At 39.8% G+C, this 22,522-nt stretch overlaps 1 protein-coding gene across 3 annotated transcripts in view; it reads right to left on the bottom strand.

The window, feature by feature from the left end:
• Positions 1 to 22,522, bottom strand: part of PLD5 (phospholipase D family member 5) — a 203,393-nt gene that overhangs the window by 64,824 nt on the left and 116,047 nt on the right. For all 3 annotated transcript variants that reach the window (XM_080389758.1, XM_080389759.1, XM_080389760.1), the window contains 2 exons: positions 13,696 to 13,864; positions 5,429 to 5,543 (listed from right to left, as the gene is read on the bottom strand). In XM_080389758.1, coding sequence (XP_080245884.1) covers positions 5,429 to 5,543; positions 13,696 to 13,864 — 284 coding nt within the window. The remainder of the gene's footprint in view (positions 1 to 5,428; positions 5,544 to 13,695; positions 13,865 to 22,522) is intronic.

A 22,522-nucleotide genomic window follows, 5' to 3' on the forward strand; every position in this document is an offset into this window, starting at 1 on the left:
TCTGCTAGCAGTTGCAAACTAAAGTGTACAAATAAAAGCACAAAAAGCTGCTAGAGCTCCACTTCCTACTCATTTCTCTGTCTCCCTGCAATAATATAACTTCTTAGTTTCTCTGGTTTGGTTGTGTCAAGTTAAGAGAGAGTGTAAATCCTGGGCAAATGTGCCCATACTGCTCAGTGAGGAACAGCTGCACCTGTGATATAGTGATTAGATCCTGCCCTAGCACAACGACTTTATCATATTTTCCGGTTTCATTACTAACATTCATTAGCTATTCGTTGAGCTAGCTGATTTATTTCGTAAAAAAATCACATTGACACAGACAGACTCCTCTTTTCATATCTACTTCAGCCAGCATTGACAAAACAAAAAGCCTTCCTTGCAAATAAATGAAAAATGATTCATGAAAAGGCAGTATTGGGGGAAAAAAGCGAGTAGAAAAGGCACAAAGCAATGCCATTTGAAGAAAGGGAAATCCATTGGCATGACAGCATTAACACTGTCAGCTAAAATAAAATCATAATTAGTAAGGGATTTAGATTCTGTACACGTAAGAAATGATACAACAATCTGCTAAATGGAGACAATGCTATTCAAACGTTACTGAGGAACAAAGGCTGGTACATAATTATGTGCAAGGAGTGGGAGGGTTCTAAGAAGTGTTTCAATCTAGTAGACTGAACCACAGCTGAGAAAAGGCTAAAACAATAGCCTTGAAAACAAGCATTAATAAGCTACTGTCACAGCACAGTGAGGATAAAGAAGAACATGTTTGTTGACACAGTGAGCCACATTTTGCCTACAGGCAGACCTTTCACAAGAGAGTCATATACATATATGCATAGTTTTTGTATACACATGTGATAGCAAAATACAGCTGTACCATTAACTACGGAGAAGCAAGACTTCACAGCCTAGGACCGTGCATTATAAAAGGTCCTACAAAAATAAAATCACTGTTTACAGCCTGTTTAGTAATAATTTTGACAATGTGCTGGGAGAACTTACATGTAGTTGATACTCCTATACATTTTTTAATTACAACTACAGAAAACAAATGGTCAGACCTGGTTTCTGGTACCTGTGCTGCCATTAATAATTGCTAGTTTCCCCTTGGAAACAGAAGCAGCAAGCGACCTCATCTAACAGCGATGTCGTAAAAAGTAATTAGTTAATACTGTATTTGTGGAGCACTCACAAACCACAGTGAGAAGCGGCAGGGAAAAGCCTATGAAGAAATTAATCATTCTGCATTCAGTGCAGGATCTGGCAGATGTGCAATAAAGAAAGCCTGGAGACATACATTAAATATGAAGACAAAAAAAGGGTTCTAGCCACTACCAGCAGAAATAATATCTCCTGAATGAGCATCATCCGCCTTAGGCATTAAATGTTCGATGTATTCTCATTCAATTCAAGGGGAAAAGTTCTGATTAATGTGGTAAGATTATAGCAAGTACCAGCCAGGTATTCTATGCAAAATATAGAAGCTGATAATGTAATTAAAGTCTATAATAAATATATGTTCTGGGACTGGTATTTCCTCATTTCTGCATGCTTCATCTTGCAACTAAATAACACTCCCACAGTGCAGCAATTATTAGCAAATGTACATTATCTCAGCACTTGGAGGCTCCTACCACCACAGCTCTAGATGTGCCATGTGTTAGCGCAGTAAATCAGCCCATATTTCCGCTGCAGCTGCTAAACTGCTTCTGTAACCAAGCTACCCTGTCTTACAGCTAGCCCAAGTGAGTCAGGGTAGCAAAAACATGACAAAAAAAGGCCTAGCAGCGGTGAAAGCCTGCAGGTTCACAGCTAGCGCAGGTATCTGTACAAGCAACGCAGTTGTAAATCACCGATTTTATTTTACTCTACATCAGTTCAGTCCTGCTCTCCTGTCCACATAAGTTATGCTTTATCTTACCCCATCGGCTCAAATCTGAAGTCATTTCAACTTTCTCCTCTGTTAATCAGCAGGGACGGCTGCTGGAGAGGAAGGATGTGTAAGGAGTTCTCTAGGATGCACCCCTGGGTTGGAAAAGGTCTATCAAAGCTGCTTTCTACAGTACTTCAGAAATGGGGAGAAGAGGCAAGGGGGATCCATGCATGCCTGTCTAGAAAAATGGAAGGTGTGCTAGAATAATCTGGCTGGCAGAAATAGTCTCAACATCTGTGCTGAGATGCAGCAGTTCTGTATTCCTAGTACCAAACCAACCCACTGCATGAGACAATATGGATGACCAAGTATAGTTCTTCAAGCAACCACATATAAATCCACACCACCGTGTCCAGAACAAGACTTTTACCTGGGCTACTGAAGTCAGAAAGGGCACGCTGCCTGAAGGTGCAGCATGCGGTAGGTAACCATGGGCTGAGGAACGGCAGCATCCCTACGGGTTCCTGCGCAGCGTATCAACAGGTCCATCCTGGGGCTGACCCCCAAGTTATCCCTCATCCAGGCCCCAGGAGCCAGCCCCCACAGCACAGGGGCACAGCTCCAGGGTTCTGATCACCCAGTCTGCTCAAAAGAAAGGCAAGGTTCTTCCACCTTCTCCATGCCATAGCAGCTGTCTCTCATGGACAGCCTACCACCCAAGGTTGCATACAACCTGCCTCGGAAAGATGAGGCTAGCCTATGCTTACCTAGCAAGGTGAAGGCAGGCTCAGGAATGCATGAAACTCCTAGAGACCCACAGGCTATGTATGTGCCTTCTCTCCATGCTACTGCCCATGGCCTAGGCTCCAAGCATATTCACTGTTTAGGAGCAGTCAGCTCGGTTTACTAGCTGGTGAACCACCGAGTAGTGCTTGGACTCTGCCTGATTCAGACACCACAAGTAGGAGTCTGGGTCTGTTCAGCCAAATGCATTCTGGTTCTCCATCTTGAGAAGCTTCAAAGGTAGCTGAGGTATTGACGTACTCACTGCCTTCTTTCCCACAAGAGGGACATTTCTATTAAAAAAGGTGCATGGCATACTTTCTAAGGCAAATCTGAGCAGTTGCAGGGGAAAAAAAAATACATTAGTGATCTTCATGAATATGCGTGTCCAAATGATGATGCACAGTTCCCTTTTAAGGATCAACCTAACTGATTTCTGAGGATGCAGGTGGCCAATGCCTCATGAGCAAAGAGATTAATAATTTTAGTAGACAGATCTTCCAGGATAGCATAGCAAAGCTGAATATGTTTGTCCTCAGCTAAGATAATGGTAGTACATAACAGTGTTTTTGCTTTCTCCAGCAGACATGAAAAAGGCTTATATAGATACATCTTCCATTTACTGTATTTATTAGTATTATTGAACTAATAGAAATTGGGGTAGATTTTTTTTTTTTTTTAAGCCAGCCTACCAGTTAGCTTCTATTTGACACCAGCAGGACATAGCATGAATCTGTTGTTCACACAAGATCTGCTCATTTCAAAATGAAATCCAGATAACTAAATCTGACTGAATGTTAAAACTAACTTATCTCTTTGCAGGAATGCAGAACCAACTGAAGATATGCCTAGCTTTCCCAAAGATAAAAACCAAATGACAAACCTAAGTGCAGGTGAAAGTCTTGCAACAGAGCTGGCAATCACCATGCCGTAATCGAGACATTCTAACAAAAATATCAGAATTTGTAGAATTAACCAAATGAAAACATGAAATAAGAAAAACCCCACAGCTCAGAGTGATAAAATCAAGAAGTTATAATACTGATAGTTGAAAAAGGCTAGCAGTACACAACATTATCTACAATTACAGGGTTCAAAGACAATGACAGCAAAACTCACAATTACTACATAAAAGCAACTTTCTCCAATCCTTTGTAGCGCAGAGCACTCAAATATACTCATTACTTTATTTGAAAACTCTAAAATTTCCTGTCTTAAAAGTCTGAACAAGGCATAAGGTTAACTAAAGCTAGTAAAACTGTAAAGGCCAATGTTCTGTTTCCTTGTTCGAAAAGCTCCGAGGTCAGATTGATTCCCACATACACTGAAGAGTTCATGACAAACATGGCTCCCTTTTCTAGCTAAAGTTTTTGCTGACCTTTTCTAGAAAAATGATAGGTTTTCATACTGGGTATTCTCAATAAACGATAGCTAAAATATAAAAATAAAAAATTGCCAGGTACATCAATATTAATGTACAGGTCCTGCCTCTCCTGTCTTCTGACTCATGGGAGTTTGGGACATTAGAAACACAGGGAAAAGAAATCACTTTTTCAAAGGCAGTTTCACTGACGTTGATATTAAAATACCTATTTCTTTTTCAACACCTGAGAACAAGGTAATTCCTCACTTCACAGGTGTCTGACAAAGCTGATGCACTCTTGCTGGTTATCAAAGGATCGGTACCGCTTTTGGTTACATACCAGAAACAGCCAAAGCCCTGGAACAGGCAGTGTTGTGAAACGACAAGTGTCTGTAGTTAGCACATTTAAATATAATTAACAGATGACCTCTTTAAGGGACTAGTTCTTCCATCAGTAATGTTCTTTTACTTGCCTGGTGAGGAGATGACAAGGCAATTAAACAAACAAAGACTGACTATTGTTGGGAAAGAGTTTTGTTTTTTTTTTTTGTTCCATACCACAGACAGGCATGCTATGTTAGGGTGCTGCTACACAAAGTGACTGCTTTCCTTCATTCATTTTTTAGAACTGCCTTTGCGCTCCATATAGTAATTTGTGTCAAAAGTGATCACCATCAAAATACATAGGTTCTTTTTGCCCTGTAAAAAACGTATCCTACCCTTAGAATCATACTTTTATCAGATTTTATAGATAATGAACATATTATTATTCAGGAGAATTGTGTATAGGATGGCTAATACTCCCAAGAGAGTCTACTTTCTTCCAGCATTTCTTAAACTCTCTTTGCTATTTGTTCACAGTTTCATATAAAGCAAATTTATTGATGTAGTGTCAGTTTGTAATCCCTCTTTGAACAGAGATTTTAAGCCACAAAACAATGATTAGGAAAGCAGGCACCTAAGAAATACAGGTAGCAGAGAAAACCTTGTCAGTTGGCTAAATCTGACTGATGGTCTATTTTGTAGTGCCTCAGAATCATCAGTAACATAGACAAGTTTTTTTTATTAATTTATCTTGCTACTGCTCAAAGAGAGGAAACTATCTTGTCCCACAAGGTATTATAGCAGTTTCGCAGGTCATGCTGCCTTACTGTTCAAGTGGCTATAGTGAATGTAAACATTTACCTAATAGCCTTTCTAAGTGCTTGCAAACTGCAAACACCAACTCCAGTAACACAGTTTCAGATTTTTGATTGCTATGAACCAGAGGAAGCTGAAGGATTACAGGGTAACAGTGCTAAACCGATAATGGGCACCTCATACCCCAGCTGAGCCTGCATTTTAACTCCAAGGAACATGACATCGCAGTCAATGGCATAACAACATAAAGACCTTGGTCTTACCCTTTGTTTTCAAGTCGTTTAATACCTTGGATTCCACGGGCAGTATATCGCTCACTAGTTTTATCTCAATATTTCGGGACGCCAGTTCAAGCAATTTTTCAAAAAGGCGCTGACCCTGGGAAGAACATTAAAGGACAGCAGAAGCTGTAAGACACAGAACTGCTCAAATGGCATATCAACAAAATAAAGACACATGTTAAATCAAAAACATATTGCACAACAGCTGAGTAAATACTTGCCTAGATATAGTTAAGTCTACCCTAAAGGGTAGCAACTCAAACAACATTTTTTTGGAGAAATACTGCTTTGAAGGCCAAGCTTGCTTCCTCCTTTTCCCAGATTGTGCGATACTATTGCTAAGAGGTGACACACAGAGAATGAAGTGTCCAGATTTTTTATGCTGTATAAACATATTTTAAAATTAATTTTCTTCTAAATAATTGCATTCTGTTAAATCAGAATAAAAAAGGCAAGGAAAAGAGTTTATTACAGTTCTTCTGTATTGAATTATTTTTATGTAAGTGGTTCTAACCATAGTATAACATATTTTCAAGGGGTTGTGTGCTCATCTTTAGATGAGCTATACCAGGAAAGAAAACAATGCTCTACATGTATTTCATATGCTTCTACTTACACTGTTATAACTTCACTATTTATACCTTATTTCTAACAAAGAAAAAAAAAAGGAATTGTCAGACTAAGCTAGATGCATGTTAAAACAGAAATCAAGACATTTGTTTCACATGAAAAACAACACTTCAAATCACCATGTTTCTATATCCAAGAAATAAAGAAAAAGTAGATCTCCTGATCGCATAAGTTTTAGATTCAATAACTTCATGAAAAATGCTTAGAAGCATCTAACTACACAATGTCCAGCATAAAATATCCAGTGTATCGCTACTGTGCTGTGTTACTACAACTGCAGTTAGAGGTTATTTCCTCGCTGCCATCCTGGCTTACTCCAGCAGACACCACAGCTAGCAGCTGAACACACAAAAACTTTGGGTTTTAGACAGCTGACAAAGTGCCTGCCCTACCCACCCAGTTCACTCTTGGTTTAACACAAAGCTGGCCCCAAGGCACAGCTACAACCAAAAAGCACCAGCCATACTAACTAAAAACAGGTAGAAGGTCAAGCTTCCCACAGAACCACATCGGATAATTTTCTGTACAGACTTACTCTAAAAATCTTAGAAAGATCTTTCTGTTCAACAAAAAACAGAGAAAGCAAAAGCATTTTGGGATGATGCAATCTGACATAGTGTGGACTAAAAAACCCTGAGGGAGCAGCCCTCCTCCCACACGTAACCCTGAAGCAGCAGCCGGTGGAAAGCCACCCTCTGCTGTCACTGCCTGCACAGGCTGACACTTCCCAGCCTTGCTGGGCCGTCAGCATTAAGCAGGCACAGAAAGTAGCCTGTCTACAGTACAGACCTGGTTTTTAACATCCACTTCTTTTGAATAGACGTGGCAAAATAAGAATACCCAGCCCCCTAAAAACTTGCTTTCTCAAAATTACAGAGCAGCCAGAGGCTGCAAAGGAAACACAGAACTACTTTGTTGTTGTTTAATATATTTTTTTAATATATTTTTTTTAATTTTTACTTTATTTTATTTTTACTTTTAATACACTGTTTATATTTTACTTTTGTGATATCTGCCCTTCTTGCTGGCTCAAATCCACTGCACAGCTCCCCGCTCGCCCCAGGGCTCCCAGGAACTTCGTAGTCAAGCTAGTGCCATAACAGAAGCATCAGACAACAGCTAACTGAGCAGGAGAACAAAAATACGCTTTGCCTGAAGCTCCAAATGTTTCTGGAGGTGACAAAGCGGTTCCATATGTCAGAAATAACACCTATGATTTAACTCACACCCCCAAAAGCCCTTACTGAGTTGCTGTGCAAGTCAATGAGTGGTTTTCCCTCACATTCTTCACAATGCTAAAAGGAGCCTTAATTCTTACATCAGCGATTGTGTTGGGATTTTTTTAAGAGGGGCAGATGTTACCAGAGGTAAGAATTCATGAGATAACAGTGTGGAGGGGATAGATGCTGCAGATGGAGTAACGCAGCAGCTCCATCGTGATCCTAGGGAGCAGGCAGGCACTAACAGATATTCCCAGGTGCCATGCTCCCCCCCAGGAAGGTCTCTCCTGCCCCTGCTGCTGACTGACAGTGCTAAACTCTAACCAAATCCGGGAAAAGCAATCACTGTGCTGTTACCTGCCCAGTTCCCAGCCCATGCCTTGCCCTGTCCCCCAGCTCTCCCAGGGGGACAGGCTCCCGATGTGCCAGAGCTCAGGCAGCCTTTGGACCCGCTTCTTCTGGGTCCACCCACTGGAGACATCAGCAGTTTTGATTTTCATTTGCAAGAAGTAAGCAGGGAAAGTTAAGGACTAAAAGGCTTGCATGACGTAAATTAATGAAATATTTATATACACATAGAAACAGCTACTCAGTTTCCATGTGTTGATTTCATTTACTAGGTAGAAAGACAGAGACACACTGGTTTTGCTGGTTATCTGTAAAAACTAATTTTGACTAGAAGCATAGTAGAAAGCTCTAGCATAGAAAAATAAATAAACATGGAAAAAGCATTCATAAATTTGATGGAAAGTGATTTGCATTATCAGTAAGAATTAATGCATTAACTGTTCTGCTAAAGAAATACATAGAAAGTTAATGTCTGAAGCTGTTAAAGTTAATTGTTTCAGGGGATGGTTCTTTATGTTTGTTTTTTCCCCATAGTAATTGTTTATGGACATTATTGCCACTTCTACCTTCCCCAGATTTTATTTGCATATGATTTACAAAAGCTTTGATAAACAAGGCTGGAATTTCTGTATTCATTTTAGCTTGGACAAAAAAGAACATGGCAGATTTCCTGAGTTTTACCTGATCTTAGTCTGCCCTGATGTGCCCAACACAGCATCCTTGATGGACCACCTGGCTGTCTCCCACAGGCCATGCTGCCAGCTGAACGGCCCATCCTACGGGTGAATAGATCACTTGCAGTGCAGCCCTGCATCCCAATGAAGACATCTCCTCTGAAAATACATCTAATCAGGGACACCACAAGCTATGCATTTATAATATCCTTTTTTATCCAATTATGTTCATAAAAGGTAAAACCTCAAATTGAGAAAACACTTAAAGCATCTCTAAGTAGTGATGGTTAAGACTAGGAGTGCACTCACCACAAGTACGCGTGTTCATACAGGTATACCAAAACCCACTACCCGGTGCCAGAACTGGAAAGAATTCCTTCCATCTAATCTCTCATGTCATCGTCTCTCAGCAGGCATTTGTACGCTTACCAAGGCTTAAGCTAGATACTCTAAAAAAACTATGAAAAATCCACAACTTGCTTTTAAAAATCTGTATGTACTATAGTAAAGTAGGGTAGTAGAAATTCTTCCTTCATTGTTGAAGAACCTGGCCTTCTTCCCTATTAGTATTAATTTTAATATTAAAATTTCAGTTTCTATACTTTCTGACATGTTTACTTGCGATTTTATACTGTTCTGTTCTACAAAAAGGAAAAAACAGACAGGACAGAAGGTCTGAAGAGTTTTGCCACTGCTGTCATCGCATCTGAAATGCCTCTGCTGAATACAAACCCTCCTGCTGTCATTCAGACCACAATCCCTTTGTGAGACAACACCAGGCTGCTGCGCAGCTACGTGACAGCCATAGGAATAACTCCCAGACACCCAGCTTGTGAGGTCTGAGAAACAGCAGCAGCCAAGTGCTGTGAAACCGCAGCCTGCTGCCTTATACCAGACCCGCATTTCATCAACTGATACCACCAGCAACCTGCCTCGCCTGATAAAACAGCGTCTTACATTTTTCACTGGGCTGTTTCGAAAAACCTACTGAAATAAGACAACGTAGGATGTAAAAAAGTATTTATCACATCAACAAATGACATTCCGATGGTAGTTTTAAACTGCCAGACACCTGAAACATCAATCCCAACTGTACCCGCCATAGCCACCTGGTGATTTTTTGTTTTTTTAAAAAAGAAAGTTATCATTAACAAAAGGCCCTGAAATAGCTTCCAAAGCAATTTCTTAGAAGTCACTAAGTAGGCTGATTCTAGCCTGGCTGATTTCCCTTGCCTGCTGTTGTCTCTATCAGCATGCATTTCTCATTAAAAATTAAATAGGGCAGATACGAACATAAAAATGCTGTATTTATTAAAGTACTCTAAAACTGAATTATTGTGCTCTTCAGTAACTTAGATTCCTACAGTTTAGACAATGCTTAGCTTTTTCTTTCCACAGAAATAAAAGTAGTTACTTCTAGAATTTTCTTCTGGATTTATTCTGTATAGCTCTACTAATATTTTTTTTAATTTGTATTATGATCAAGCCTCTGGGTACATCTATAAAACATCACTAAAAATCATAGCACAGTGGCAGAAATCAATAGAGCAAATAAATCAAGAAATCCTAACGTTGACTTCTGATGTTTACCACAGAGCAGAGAAGCTCAAATGCTCTCCTCAAATTCCTCTAGCAAAACAGACAATGAAAAGGCAGACAATGTGGTTTCCTTTTAAAAACTCCCTTTTTTTAAATTTCTTTTTTATGCCTTAGTCTGTACTAGCTGCATCTAGGAGATGTCATCACCTGGAAAGGAGAAATGCTTGTGTACAGGTGAGCTTACACAAAAGAAAACACACTGCAATCTCTACACCTGATGGTAGCTGATTTCTGCTGGGAGCTGTTAGGCTTGGAGATGTGCTTTTCTTTGTAATTATTGGTGTTGTTTAATTATTGTCAAGGATGGGTACTTAAGCTCTGGCACTAACATTTGTTCTACCAAAGGAATCGCTTAAGATCTTTGGGCAATGCATGTCTGAGTGACACATGAGTTGTCAGGTTCGTTAGGAAGCTGGACAGCCGGCTTGCAGGTCACCATCAGATGGAGTGGGAGACTTCTCCCATCAAGCCACTTGGGAGCTGCACAATAAGCAGGTAAACTGAGATAAAGTCAGAACCATCTTATTTTTTTTATGTGATCATTGTAACAATCAGATGCAGATCTACCCTTCAATCACCTTATTGTCATCCAAAGAGCCATCCAGGGAGAACTGTGCCATGCTTATGGCAATATCAATAAACCATAATGGCATGACATCTTATTTGTGAAACATGAAATGAAATTCGTGAGGAAGGACTTGCTGGAACTATAAAAGGCCACTCTAAATGAAAGTTTCTAAACATGAGACGAGCCAGAGGAAATGAATTATGAAAATCACGGAACTGGCACGATCTTATGTTCATCTCTCTCTTCACTGGAAATGAATCACAAGCTATCCTCAAAAATTGTGTTTCCATTGTCCTCTGATATCTCTAAACATCAGACTGCCACAGGAGTCGTCACATGTTCACATTCAGAAAAAAACGCAAAGCCTCTATACGACAACCACCCTGCTATCTTGGAAATGCATGCATGAAGATGACAACCCAGTGTCGCCAAAACACAGTTTTATTCTGAATGAGAAAAGCTGGAGGAAGCCTACTCAGTATTTTGCCAAATGCATATTTGTTTACGTGATGGCTTAAGCTGTAGAAGCACATCAGATGCACTGCAGCATCACGAGCGTTTGGAGACTCCCAGTTTAGCAGGAGTGATGAACTCAGATGGCTGAGCACAGCAGTTGTGACCTGGAGAGCTCAGGCAGCAACGACTGCTTATTTAGATTTATAACAACAAACCGCTGACAGGCAGCTGTCAAGGACACTAGGTACCATACTCGCAAACAAAAATGAAGAAAAATAAAGCAGGAAGTTCTGCAATTTTATATATATATATATATACACACACACACGTATATGTGTACATAAAATTGCTGAATTTCCTGCTGTATTTTTCTTTAATAAGTATATTGGACATACGTGTGGGTATATATGTGCATGCGTGTGTGCCTAAAAGTACACAAACACATATACAGAGAATGCAGCTAATCCTTGTAACTAATTAAGAGCAAGCAATCTAGCCTACTCAGCTTTTCTCCTTCAAAAATCCGTGTCTGCTGAAGTGTTCCTGTAGAGAGCCTTGCTTTGCAATATGCCTCGCATATTCATAAAATGGAAATTGCTAGTTATACGGCAGGACATAGGTCCGTATGGAAAATGGATATGTCCTTAGTTTCTCATAAAACAAGAATTGTTCAAGGAATGACTAGGACTTACTAAGCACCGTGCTACCTGGAAGTTTTGCAACTCATCCCCTTCCATTTCGTAACGCTTCTGCTATTTTGGGGCAAATTTCCCTGAACTCAAATTGTAGACTTGAGGACATTCAACTTCTACTTTAGAAAATCACCAGATTACAAGGATTGAAGCTCCTCTGAAATTTGACTTTCATTTTACAGGTGGAGAAAGCAGATGTAACGATTCAAGTTTTTCCCCTTCCCTTTCACATGCTGAGCTTCGTATACGTTCTCTGGGACAGCGATTTCCTAAGAATCGCTGCCTCTTGGCAATTTCTTTAGCAATGAGACTGGCCAATAACAGTATCGTGGTTTAGCATGAATAGACAAGCCTGACAGAAAGATCTATCAGCTGTTCAAGCCCACACTGCAGTGCAAATGAGGAAATGACTGGAATATTAATTGCCTTTAAATAGAAGTAATTACTCACTTTTGTAAGACTACTAGCAGGCAGAAACACATAACTAGAATAGAATATTATGAAAAACGTTTCATTTTTCTGGCTTTAACAGTCCATTTGAGGATGAAAGAGCAAATCCATTTACATGTCTCTTCTTCCTTTTCCTTCTCTGACATTTGGCAATACCTGAGTTTTTACTTTGCATAAGAATGTGGAACAATGAATGGATTTGACGCTTAACTACTCAAATCCCAACTTCCAGTTTGCTATTTTTGTCCTCTGTTTGGGCTTTGTTAGGCTCTGCTGGTTTTGAGGAAAATGACATGTTGATTTTTTTTTTCCCCAGACAAAACACCTTTAAAAGATTCATGCACATGCCAATTCATGCACATCCTAAAAACATCTAAGGCACTATACCTTTGAATTCCTCTGCTTGAATGACAGTACATGGGTCTGAGGTTTCTTAGATGATAAATTTAAATAAAGCTTAGCTGCATAATTACATTGTGAAAAATCTCAATATTTTGATACTTAATAAATGCATTCACAAACTACATTCCAGTATTTGTAAGCGTGCTAAAAGGAAGGCTTTACACTGCATTTTCCATTTGGCTGCACACCTCAGATTCTCCCTCTTTTAAACGGACATGCGGCAAATTTATTCTGAAAAGTTAATGTATGCCATTCAACTAGGCTACAGCCTCTTTCAAAAGAAGAGAACCCAGTTCATACTTGAAGACACAGGCTATTTGCAGTACTAGCTTTGTTGCTTGGAATACCCGTCTCTGCCTATCATTTACCAAAAGGCATTTTTTTTACTGCACAGCATCAACAGAACTAGAGAGGAAAGTGAAATGTTCATGGAATAGTATAATAGATTCCTTACAGTTACCTGGCTGTCATTTCTAAACCCATTTCATGTTAGCTGAGTGGCTGCTTTCAGCAAAGAATCCATTTGGCGTAAAAGAGGAGATACCGTCAGCCTATCGATTCTTTGATACCTTAGTTTCACAAGCGATACTAAGTGGAAACCTGCCTTTACCATATTTCTAAGATGACTGCTCTCAAGATGGAAGCGTTTGTTGGCACAGCATTATTGTAACGCATGTCTACCTCTTTTGCTATGATTTATGATTTTTCCTATTGCTCTTAATTGCAGAGGTCTTGAATATGGCTCCCTCCCAAGATTCATCTTGAAAAGGTATGATAAATCATCTGACACTACATTGTTCTTTGTAAGAGCGATTCTGTCCATCTGTTTGGCTGCAGACTTAATCCACATGCTTGCTCTTTTACTTCATCAGTTGCACCAAACAGAAAATAGGTGTATAGAATTCTGGATCGCCCCAAATTATGGATGTGTTAATACAGGTACAATTTTGCAGATTTCTTAAGATTACCCAATGAAATCCTTTCCTAAGATGGAAGTGATACGAATAGGTGTTCAATGTGTTATCTAGTCCAAGTGTTCCACCAGTCCCAGAAAGCTACTGTGTTAGCAGGAAAATCCCCATAAGAAAATGGTTTTTTGGACTACCCAAAGAGGTCTGCTACAGGGAAGGGCTGTAGGTCTAAAAAATTAATCGTGAAACAAGAAGAACAGATTGTTAAAGTCCCACCCTTTTGTTAGGCTAGAACATACCTGGCATGCTGATGGATGACTGTGATTGAGGTCCCACTGGGAAGATACTATGTCAACAGACTTTTCAGCCATATTAAGCAAATTCATCCAGCCTTGGAAAAGAGACAAATGGGATGGTGCACTGTCTGAATAGTTGATCCCTTCAGGAATATTTTCCACAAGAGCAACCCTGAGAATAGATAAGGAAAAAATAACCACTTAACAAAAGCACTTTTCTTTATTCAAGAGTTCCAAATTGTAAAGAATGTCAGGTTTTGGAGCTGTGGTTCAACATCTGCTCCCAGAGGCTCTCAGCAGTGTGCCACCCCGCAACTCGCTCGGAGGTTGCTGACTGTCATGCTCTGCACTTCCCAAAACAATAAAATGTGGAAATGACCTCCTGTTAATGCAGCAAAGCCAATTAAGCTTTTGAAGCTCTGCAAAATTAGCTTAAACATGGAAAAGCTTTCTTTGTGTTACACAATAGGTGGGAAACAGTCCTTAAGGTGAGGATGGGAATAATGAAATGAGCTTTTCTTGCTTTGCCACTCTCATCTTGGCATTTAATTTCTTTTTCTCTCTAAGCGATGTGCCAAGACACACACTCCTTGGCATTCTCTTAGGCCTGCTTTTACAGCTGACGTTTTAATACATCACAGTCTCTAGATATGAATCCTCCCTTTCCAACTGCTCTAAGCTACCTGTTTTTTCTATTTTTGTTTACCTGTGTAAGGCTGTAACTGGGATCCAGTGGTTAAGAAAGAAGAACTGCGCCCTTTTAATTTCTTGTTCTTTTTGGAAGGCTCCTTGATCTTATTGTCTGTTTTATACAAAATGCATGCATTGCATACATTCACAAGAAGCTAAAACACCATTGCAGTAAACTGACAGTTCAAAGCATGCCCCTCTGCTTCAGGGCAATGCCACGTTTCATTCAGCATACTGCCTCATCGCTACGTTTCCTTAAATTGCAGCAGGTAAAGCTTCTCTCTACACTCCATAGAGAAATCTTAAAAATAAACGAAAGTCAAACGAGTTACCCAATTCTGTCTATGCAAACAGATGAAATTTTCAACTTATCCAAGTGGCACTTCTATAAGTGCCCCCAACATCTGCCACTTTTACTGTGAATTGTACAAACCAGATTTAGGAAAGCTGTAGTAGGGACTTGGAGAATATTGCTTTTCATCATATCCAAGTACCTCAAGTATTCCCAGACTGCTTCTGTACTCATTAATAGCATTAATTATCAACTCCAGCAATACGAATATATTTTGTAAACTTTTTAAAAGTAAATCATTAATACAAACCTCTAGTGTAAATGGGAATTGTATACTTTTTGACTGTTGGAAAAATAGATTAGTGCAGTATCTTCTATTAACTCAGTTAATCCTACAGGGTCACATGGAAACTTTTACAGCTATTTCAGAATATGACATTCGTGAAATTAACCCATTAAAACCCTGAAGATTAGAACTCTAACAGTGTAAAGAAAACCCAGCAAGAATAGTGATAAAGTAAACCTGTGGTGACCATCACATTTTTGCTCTCCTAGCCTGGCAAAAAAATCCCCCCCGACACTAGAACAGGCACAGCTCCTCCTTTAATTAAGCTTTCGAGTATGTTCTCTTATTCCCTAAAATCTGTCAAGCAAAATACATGTCACTAAGCTACAATTGCTGATGACATTCTCCACAACAAACTTTGAACACTATTGTATTGACTAATAATAAACTTAACTGCATTACAGTAACAGCTATAACTTTTTAAAGTTAATTTACTGGTGTTAAAAACACAACTTGATTTCTAATCTCTTCAAAGTATATTGTATTCTAAAACATTCCACCTACCTTGTTTACAAACTTTTAAAAGTAAGTAGTGCCCTAAAAATTTGGTGCCCTTATAAGTCTATTAGCAATGCCACACTTTTAAACAGAAACTATTAACACTCAAGGTTTTAGGCTTACTTCTGCTGCATCTAATCCTGTTACAGAACTTAATAAAACTTTTGTTAGATCCCTTGAAAGCCTGGTTAGTTCTTTTTCAGTAGTTAACATTACTAATCACATTTTAGCTCTTAACAACACCCATGTTCCCGGAGGTGTTTTATGGAGAACTGTAGGATGGTCACATTCAAAGAGCAAGAAATCAAAGCACAGATGATAAAGTGATCTCTCCAAGGACATAAAAAAAACCCCGACCCAACAATCCAGTGGCAAAGATAAGAAATGAATCTATGTCTGTCTGTCCTCTTACATCCCCTACGCGATCACACATAGATACAGGACAGTTATTTTGAATATTCTCCAAATACATATTTCCTATTGAATGAATACTCAAAAAATAATCTATCAAATACGGTCCCGATTTAGCTAGAATTTAAAAGTGCATAGAACTCCCTTAACACGAAAATGACCAAAATTTCTCAACATTAGAATACTGCCCGACATGCACAGTGTTTTATGGTTGAACCTATGCAAATGAACACACAGGAGCCCACAAAACCGCTGATGGGACTGAATGTGTCACGGTCCCTTCCCGTGGCTTGTAGCGGTGCTTACCACGTGCCATACTGACTTGCCGTCTCGCTGGAAAGCATCAGCTCAACTTCCATTCTTCCGATCTCTGTCTTTGACAAGCTGAGAGCTGCCGAACAGGTAACCCTGTCACAGTCACAGAGGGGCTGAGATGAGCTGGAGACCACGTAGCTCAACCCGCCTTGTTACAACAGGGTCAATGACATTGCCCAGTCAGGTTCTGACTATCTCAAGTATCTCCAAGTCCAAGAAGCTTACCGTACTATATTTGAGATTAGGGCCCTGAGCCAGATAAACACATCCATGCTTATTTCCGATGTGTTGACTTCACACTGTTGAGCTCCAAAGTAGGGAGAAATGTAATATCTATATGTTATAAAGCCAGATTTCGGAAGTTGCTGGAAGCTATACCTCAAAGTGTAATGCAGGAAGAGCTGCAGATGTAGGCCATTCCTCTATACATACATTTGGGTGCAGATACCATCAAGATAGGCAAAATAAGTTGGGCTCTTCCTCCTGTTCCACAGATTAAAACCATTTACTTACTCAAAGGAAGGAGCAAAGCAAATTTGCTGGGCAATTCTCTTCCCTCTTACAAGGGCCCTTCTCAGGGACAAGGTGCATCTTGGTAAGGAAGTTTGTCCTGACTGCTGGGCTGAACTTGCCCATCACCAGGAGATCAGCTTCCAGCTTTTCAACTGCAATGCCACTCAGCAGGCTCCAGCACCAGCACTGAACAAGGAATGTGGCTACACAGCTCCTGCCATTTTATAATTGGGGTTTGGTTATGTAATAGAAGCCAAATGCTTTCCAGTTAGCGAACCTGTTATTCAGAACAGATATTATCTATTAATATATTTCCCAGTCTTTTGTTTAACCACATACTAAGTACTACATGTTCTTTAGCAGACAAAGACATTTCATCTAGCTAGGACACTATAAAATATTGTTTTCAGAGTACAGGCTTCCCTTTAATAATGAACTGATTCTGCCAAAAAACCGCAATCTATTCCCCTACCCACTCAAAAACTCAACATCAAGCTCTGAAGTTTAAAAAAGTCAACCTTCAAGTTTCTAAACTAAGTGATTTTGCCTTCATAATCTTCCCTGTTCCTTTGGCACAATAGCAAATTTCCAGTTTATCATCAAGAAGAGCTTTGTTAAATCCTCTGTGCAAAAGTTTAAGTTTGCAAGCCCCAATTCCATCAATAAAAGCTAAATTTAGCTCTCATTTTTGTTCCAATATGACCTACAAAGACGTTTTTAAAATATGGTCTAACAAAAACTTCCAGGAGAGAAGTCATTCACAGACCTTGAGAGAGATCAGACATAGTGACATAATTTATTCTGCAAAAATGGCATAATAACAAAGCAAAACAGAACAAATGTAGCGTGGTGATTAAAACAGACTTTTCCTATGCTCAAAATCATTAGCAGATAATCTTACACTTGTTGGATGAGATGGCCTTCCCTTCCCTGATTTCATGGTGCTCCAAATATTTAATCCGATTGATGCCAGCACAGGCTATACAGCTGAATATTCTCAAGGCTACCTCACACAGGCTGAGGAACCTGAAAGTAATGTTACGTGATTTCTGTGAAGTTATAGAGAGAGGCAGGGTCAGAGCTGAGATGCAAGCTCCTCTAAGCTAACAGAAATGTGCTAAGCACTATAATGGCATTTAATACCTACCAAAGAACAGACCTTGACCTCAATAATAAGACACTTCTGAGCTCCACTACATGACTTGCATTTTGCAATTCCAAGTGAACTCTGTCCCAGGCTAAGGATTCTTCTTCATCTTTGACAGTTCTTTGGTCAGAAAGCAAGAAGTTTTGTTTCTGATCTTGCACCAATTTTTTCCTCTGAAGGAAACAGAGATACTCTTAATTGAGCATCTGGAGTAGAGTAGAGAGAGGGCTATGTCAGTGAAAACAGGCAGAGGCTGTAAGTCCGCCCCTTGAATAAGCTTGGCGTTATTAGCAAAAAAATTATAGCTCTGTCTGTTGAAAAGTTTAGCTGTAACTGTTACACAAGTATAAAAGTTCTTTTGATCCAACTTCACATCGTATTAAAATGGTAAGCTGTGGAACATTATTCACTCCAGTTTGTCTCAGTGCAGAATCATACAGCAAAGAAAATCCGGTCACGTGCACTTCAGTGTCTCTACAACACCTGAATTTACTCACCATTAAAGGGAAGAAACATGGTAAGAAAACATTGCAATGATTTGTATGAGACAAAGAAATGAAAGATAAGCAAATGCTATCTTTTTTCATAAACCTGCTATAGTTCAGACAAAAGGAGGGGGGGGGCAGGGGGAGAGGACTGGGAAAGATGCACGAGTCCTGTCTCTACAACAGGGTCCAAGCTACAGTACCCTCTTTAGCCCCTCTTCTTTCTTCAGCCAGAAACCCTGGAACCACCAACTGAAGGACCCCAGCATCTTAATATCCATTCAAAACCTTGCAGCTTTCTCAGCCCAGTGCTTTCCATTGAGGTGTTCACCACGTCAAGCCCTCCACTTCCCTCTCCATCATGTCACTCCTACCATTCTTCTCCCTCAGATCTACTCATCAGCTGTCATCCTGGCCAAGACCATCATCACTTTACCTCCTCAACAGAACCACAGCTCCTGCTCGTTTCTGAAAGGGATTAAGAAATATCCTTCTAGACAGGGTATAATTACTGTTTCAAGAACATGCAGAACAAGCCTCTTTTCTGTGCCCATAAGAAGTGTCCATAAAAAAAAAAAAATAGAAAATACAGCACAACTTATGAATATATTGGATATTCCCCTTACAGTCAGTCGTTTGCAGGACTTGGAAGATCAAGTGTTATAATTCCACTTGAGATCAGACTCCAGAGCATAAAGGTATGCAGGGTATTTGGATATTTACATGGTATAGCCAGTAAAAAAAAAAAATTAAACTGTGCATTGTATGTAATATTTACTTTAATTCTTGCAGTATGAGAAGTTACAAAATCTGCTAGCTATCACATACATATGCTCTTGATTTCAATTGTAAATAAAAGTTCTGACCCACTAAACTCACGAAAGAACACAACGGTTAAAAGTGAAATGGAGAGCAGATAGGATTGAATTTTAAACGGACTGTGAACTCCAACTAAGCACCCAGGTTATCAGCATCTAACGGAGAAGATCACAAGCTCTCTAACAGTCCACCGACACCGGTGGTCTCAACTGGCAAGGCACATGGCCGGCGTTTGTACACCTGCATGCTCCCAAGTATATGCACTACAAAAACTCAGCTGACATTTACTTGTCTGCTTTTTGAATTTCAGTCATGAAGACTGATCTCCAGAGACAAAATCTTGGGATGCCGAGTGCTTGGTTTAAGACTACACTTTGAATTAGATTTGCAGCGAAGGCAGGTAAGTTCCTATTTATGGTGTTACATATATTTTTCTGCAGGCATACAGCACTGTGCTCCAGTACAGAGCTTTACCTGCACATTTCTGGGTACGGGATAGAGCAGAATTGCGTGATGTTTAAACTGAAAAGCTGCTCTCAGTGCCTCCCTGGTGAGTACAAATTTTCCACATGATTCCATGCACTCAATGATGAAACACTGCAATAAGCATATTAACTGTTATTATTTTAAGAAATCAAACTCTGCTGGAATTTGAGAGACTATGGCACCAGTCTGTTTCAAAGAAGGATTCATCTCTTGATCGTCTTTAGATTCAGAACCTGGTGACCACAAGATACAAGGGTAAAAAGGTAAAAACCTCTTGTGTAGGAGGCCCAGCTAGATGGTCTAAAGCAGATTTCCTACCTTCCCTGTCCCTGGACATGTGAATTGCAACCTGGTGAGATAAATGGGAAGTGGTTTAACAGGCTCAGTGATAGTACACATATAGATGGGACTACTGGACTGCCGTGTGGGATCCTGTAACGGACAAGGGCTACAGCGAAAGGGTGCACCAGGCAGTGCTCCTTCCAGCTGTGCTGCCTAAAGCCAGGGAGGCACATGCTGGTCCTGGGCTGCTGCTCTTCATCACAGCAGTCTGTCAGCCACTCGTCAGTCACGCTGCTCACCTGGGCCAGCGTGGATGCCACCAGGGCATGCTGACACAAGAAAGGCCCACAGCATTTTACATTACAAATGCAAGACATGCAGATAATTTGCTAGGTAATATGTAGCCAGAGTCGGTTAAGCCATCCTGCACCTACTGCAAACAGTTTGACAGATCTAACTGGTGGCCTAAATTCTGCACATACCATCTGTGACTGGACTCAGAAGACACAGTTTCCTTCAGCCAAGTGAGTGGCCTGACCCTATTAAACATGCAGCTGCAGGAGGTGGCTGTGGCTCAAGAGTGGCAATAAACAGCCCTGCCAACTTCAAGTGTTCACTGAACTCCAGCCTTAAGCTCTTCAGCTAATGCCTCAGATTAGAAGTTGCCTTTCATCTTTCCCCTTCTAGGGCTGCCCCTTCTTTGCACTTAGTCTCTTTTCAATTTTTCTTATCAGTCCACAGAAGCAAGTGAAGTATGCTAACTATATATCAACACATATTTTAACTCCTCACCACTTCGGGCTTTTGATATTTTCAGCAATCAACTTGGAGATCACTTTGTTACTGCTATTCCCATGTAATTGCTTTTGTGCCTACTCACCACGATGTCTACAAGACAAATACAGCATGCAGACGTGCACAATGCATCCATCAAGCTTGGCAGATCTTACCTGCCAGATTCTTGGTTGGTACAGTATAAAACGGAAGAATTTCAGTCAGCAGTTAAGTCAGTGGAACAACATTGGGTTTTACCAGTTGAAGATTAAACTCAATTCTCTGGGCCTCCAGAATAAGTAACTAGAAGTACTGCAGTAATACCTCCTCTCTTTGGACTGCCCCATGGATTGTTATGTAAGAAAATGATTATTTCCTCTTTCTCATACCATCAACTTCAGAAAGAGCACACCGACAATAAAATCCTACTGTTTCAGCTTCCCTCAAGTGACAAGCAGAACAATATTTATGTTGTAACACACCACAGGCACATACGTTTCAAGTGAAGCACCCACTATACAAAAACCCGTAAGGTTAAACCTCTGAATGATTTCCATTTCAATGTATTTTAGGTGATAAAATGAAATTTACACAGTTGTATTTCAGATGTGACTTTCAGTTCTCAAAGGCAAAACTGCATCCAAAAGAGGGAAAGAACTGTCCAGTGTCTTTTCAACCTACCGGGGGATGGTATTTCCCCTGTGCCAGAGCAAGTCTGAACCTTAGTCAGAAATTCAATCCAGCCTGCCACGACCGTTTTAATACTGGAGCTAAGACAGCAGTCATAGAAAGTATCATCAAATGGCAAAGGAGCACAGACATAGGAAGGAAAGAAAAACACACAAAAAAATAGCAAACATTAAAGACCGTAACTTGTTTGTATGGACGTGACTGATATTTGCCTCAGTTCAAAATAACATCTAAGTGCAACTTAGCATTGAGATTGTACGTAGCCGTATTGATTTCCTTAGGAATTCTCATATCTTTGATGCAAACATAGGCATTTTCTACCATTGCAGCAGGTCAGTCCAGCTCAATACTGATCTTTTCCCTCCTCTATTACATATGCAGGCTTGTAACAAAATAATCCTTATCAACTGCCCCTTGCTCCATAAATAGGATGCTGAAATGAAGGTTGTTGATTCCATTGTAAAATTATTTAATAAATAAATAAAATAAAAATAAAATTAAGATTGGTGAGATAGAGGTATTGTACTACTTCTAATTTCAATTTTGTATATGAATTTGGCCCATGAAAAGAACCCAATACAGAAATTAACAGCAGATTAACCAGAGACTTAATTAAGGCCAGAAAACCAATTCACTATTCCCAATGAAAATCCTATGTTTTATGGTTCCAGCTTTTTTATCTTCATCCATGAGAATTAGTGCTTTATTCCAGGAGGAAAGAATTACTTGCTAGAGGGAAGGGCCGCAATGGTGACACCTACGTCTGAGTTTCCAAGAGACAGAACAAAGTTCTATTTTAGGAAACACTATCTCATTTAATCATTTCACTTCAGGTGAAATCTTGCAAGAACCAATGAGCACTAGATCATCAATATCTAAATCCAGCCTGTGTCAGCAGCTCTTGAAGTTCCCCTATGTTGTCTAGGTAGTAATCAGAACTGACATGTACCACAGCATTCATGCTAATGTAAAAGTTCACTACTCAGATAAATACATTTACTATTTAAAGTAATGCAAAAATGCCTGCATTTTTTGATAAGGCCACTACAGATGTCAAAACCACATTATTTGAACCAAATTCA

The sequence above is a fragment of the Falco punctatus genome (assembly GCF_963210335.1).
Source record: "Falco punctatus genome assembly, chromosome: 5".
NCBI lineage: Eukaryota > Metazoa > Chordata > Aves > Falconiformes > Falconidae > Falco > Falco punctatus.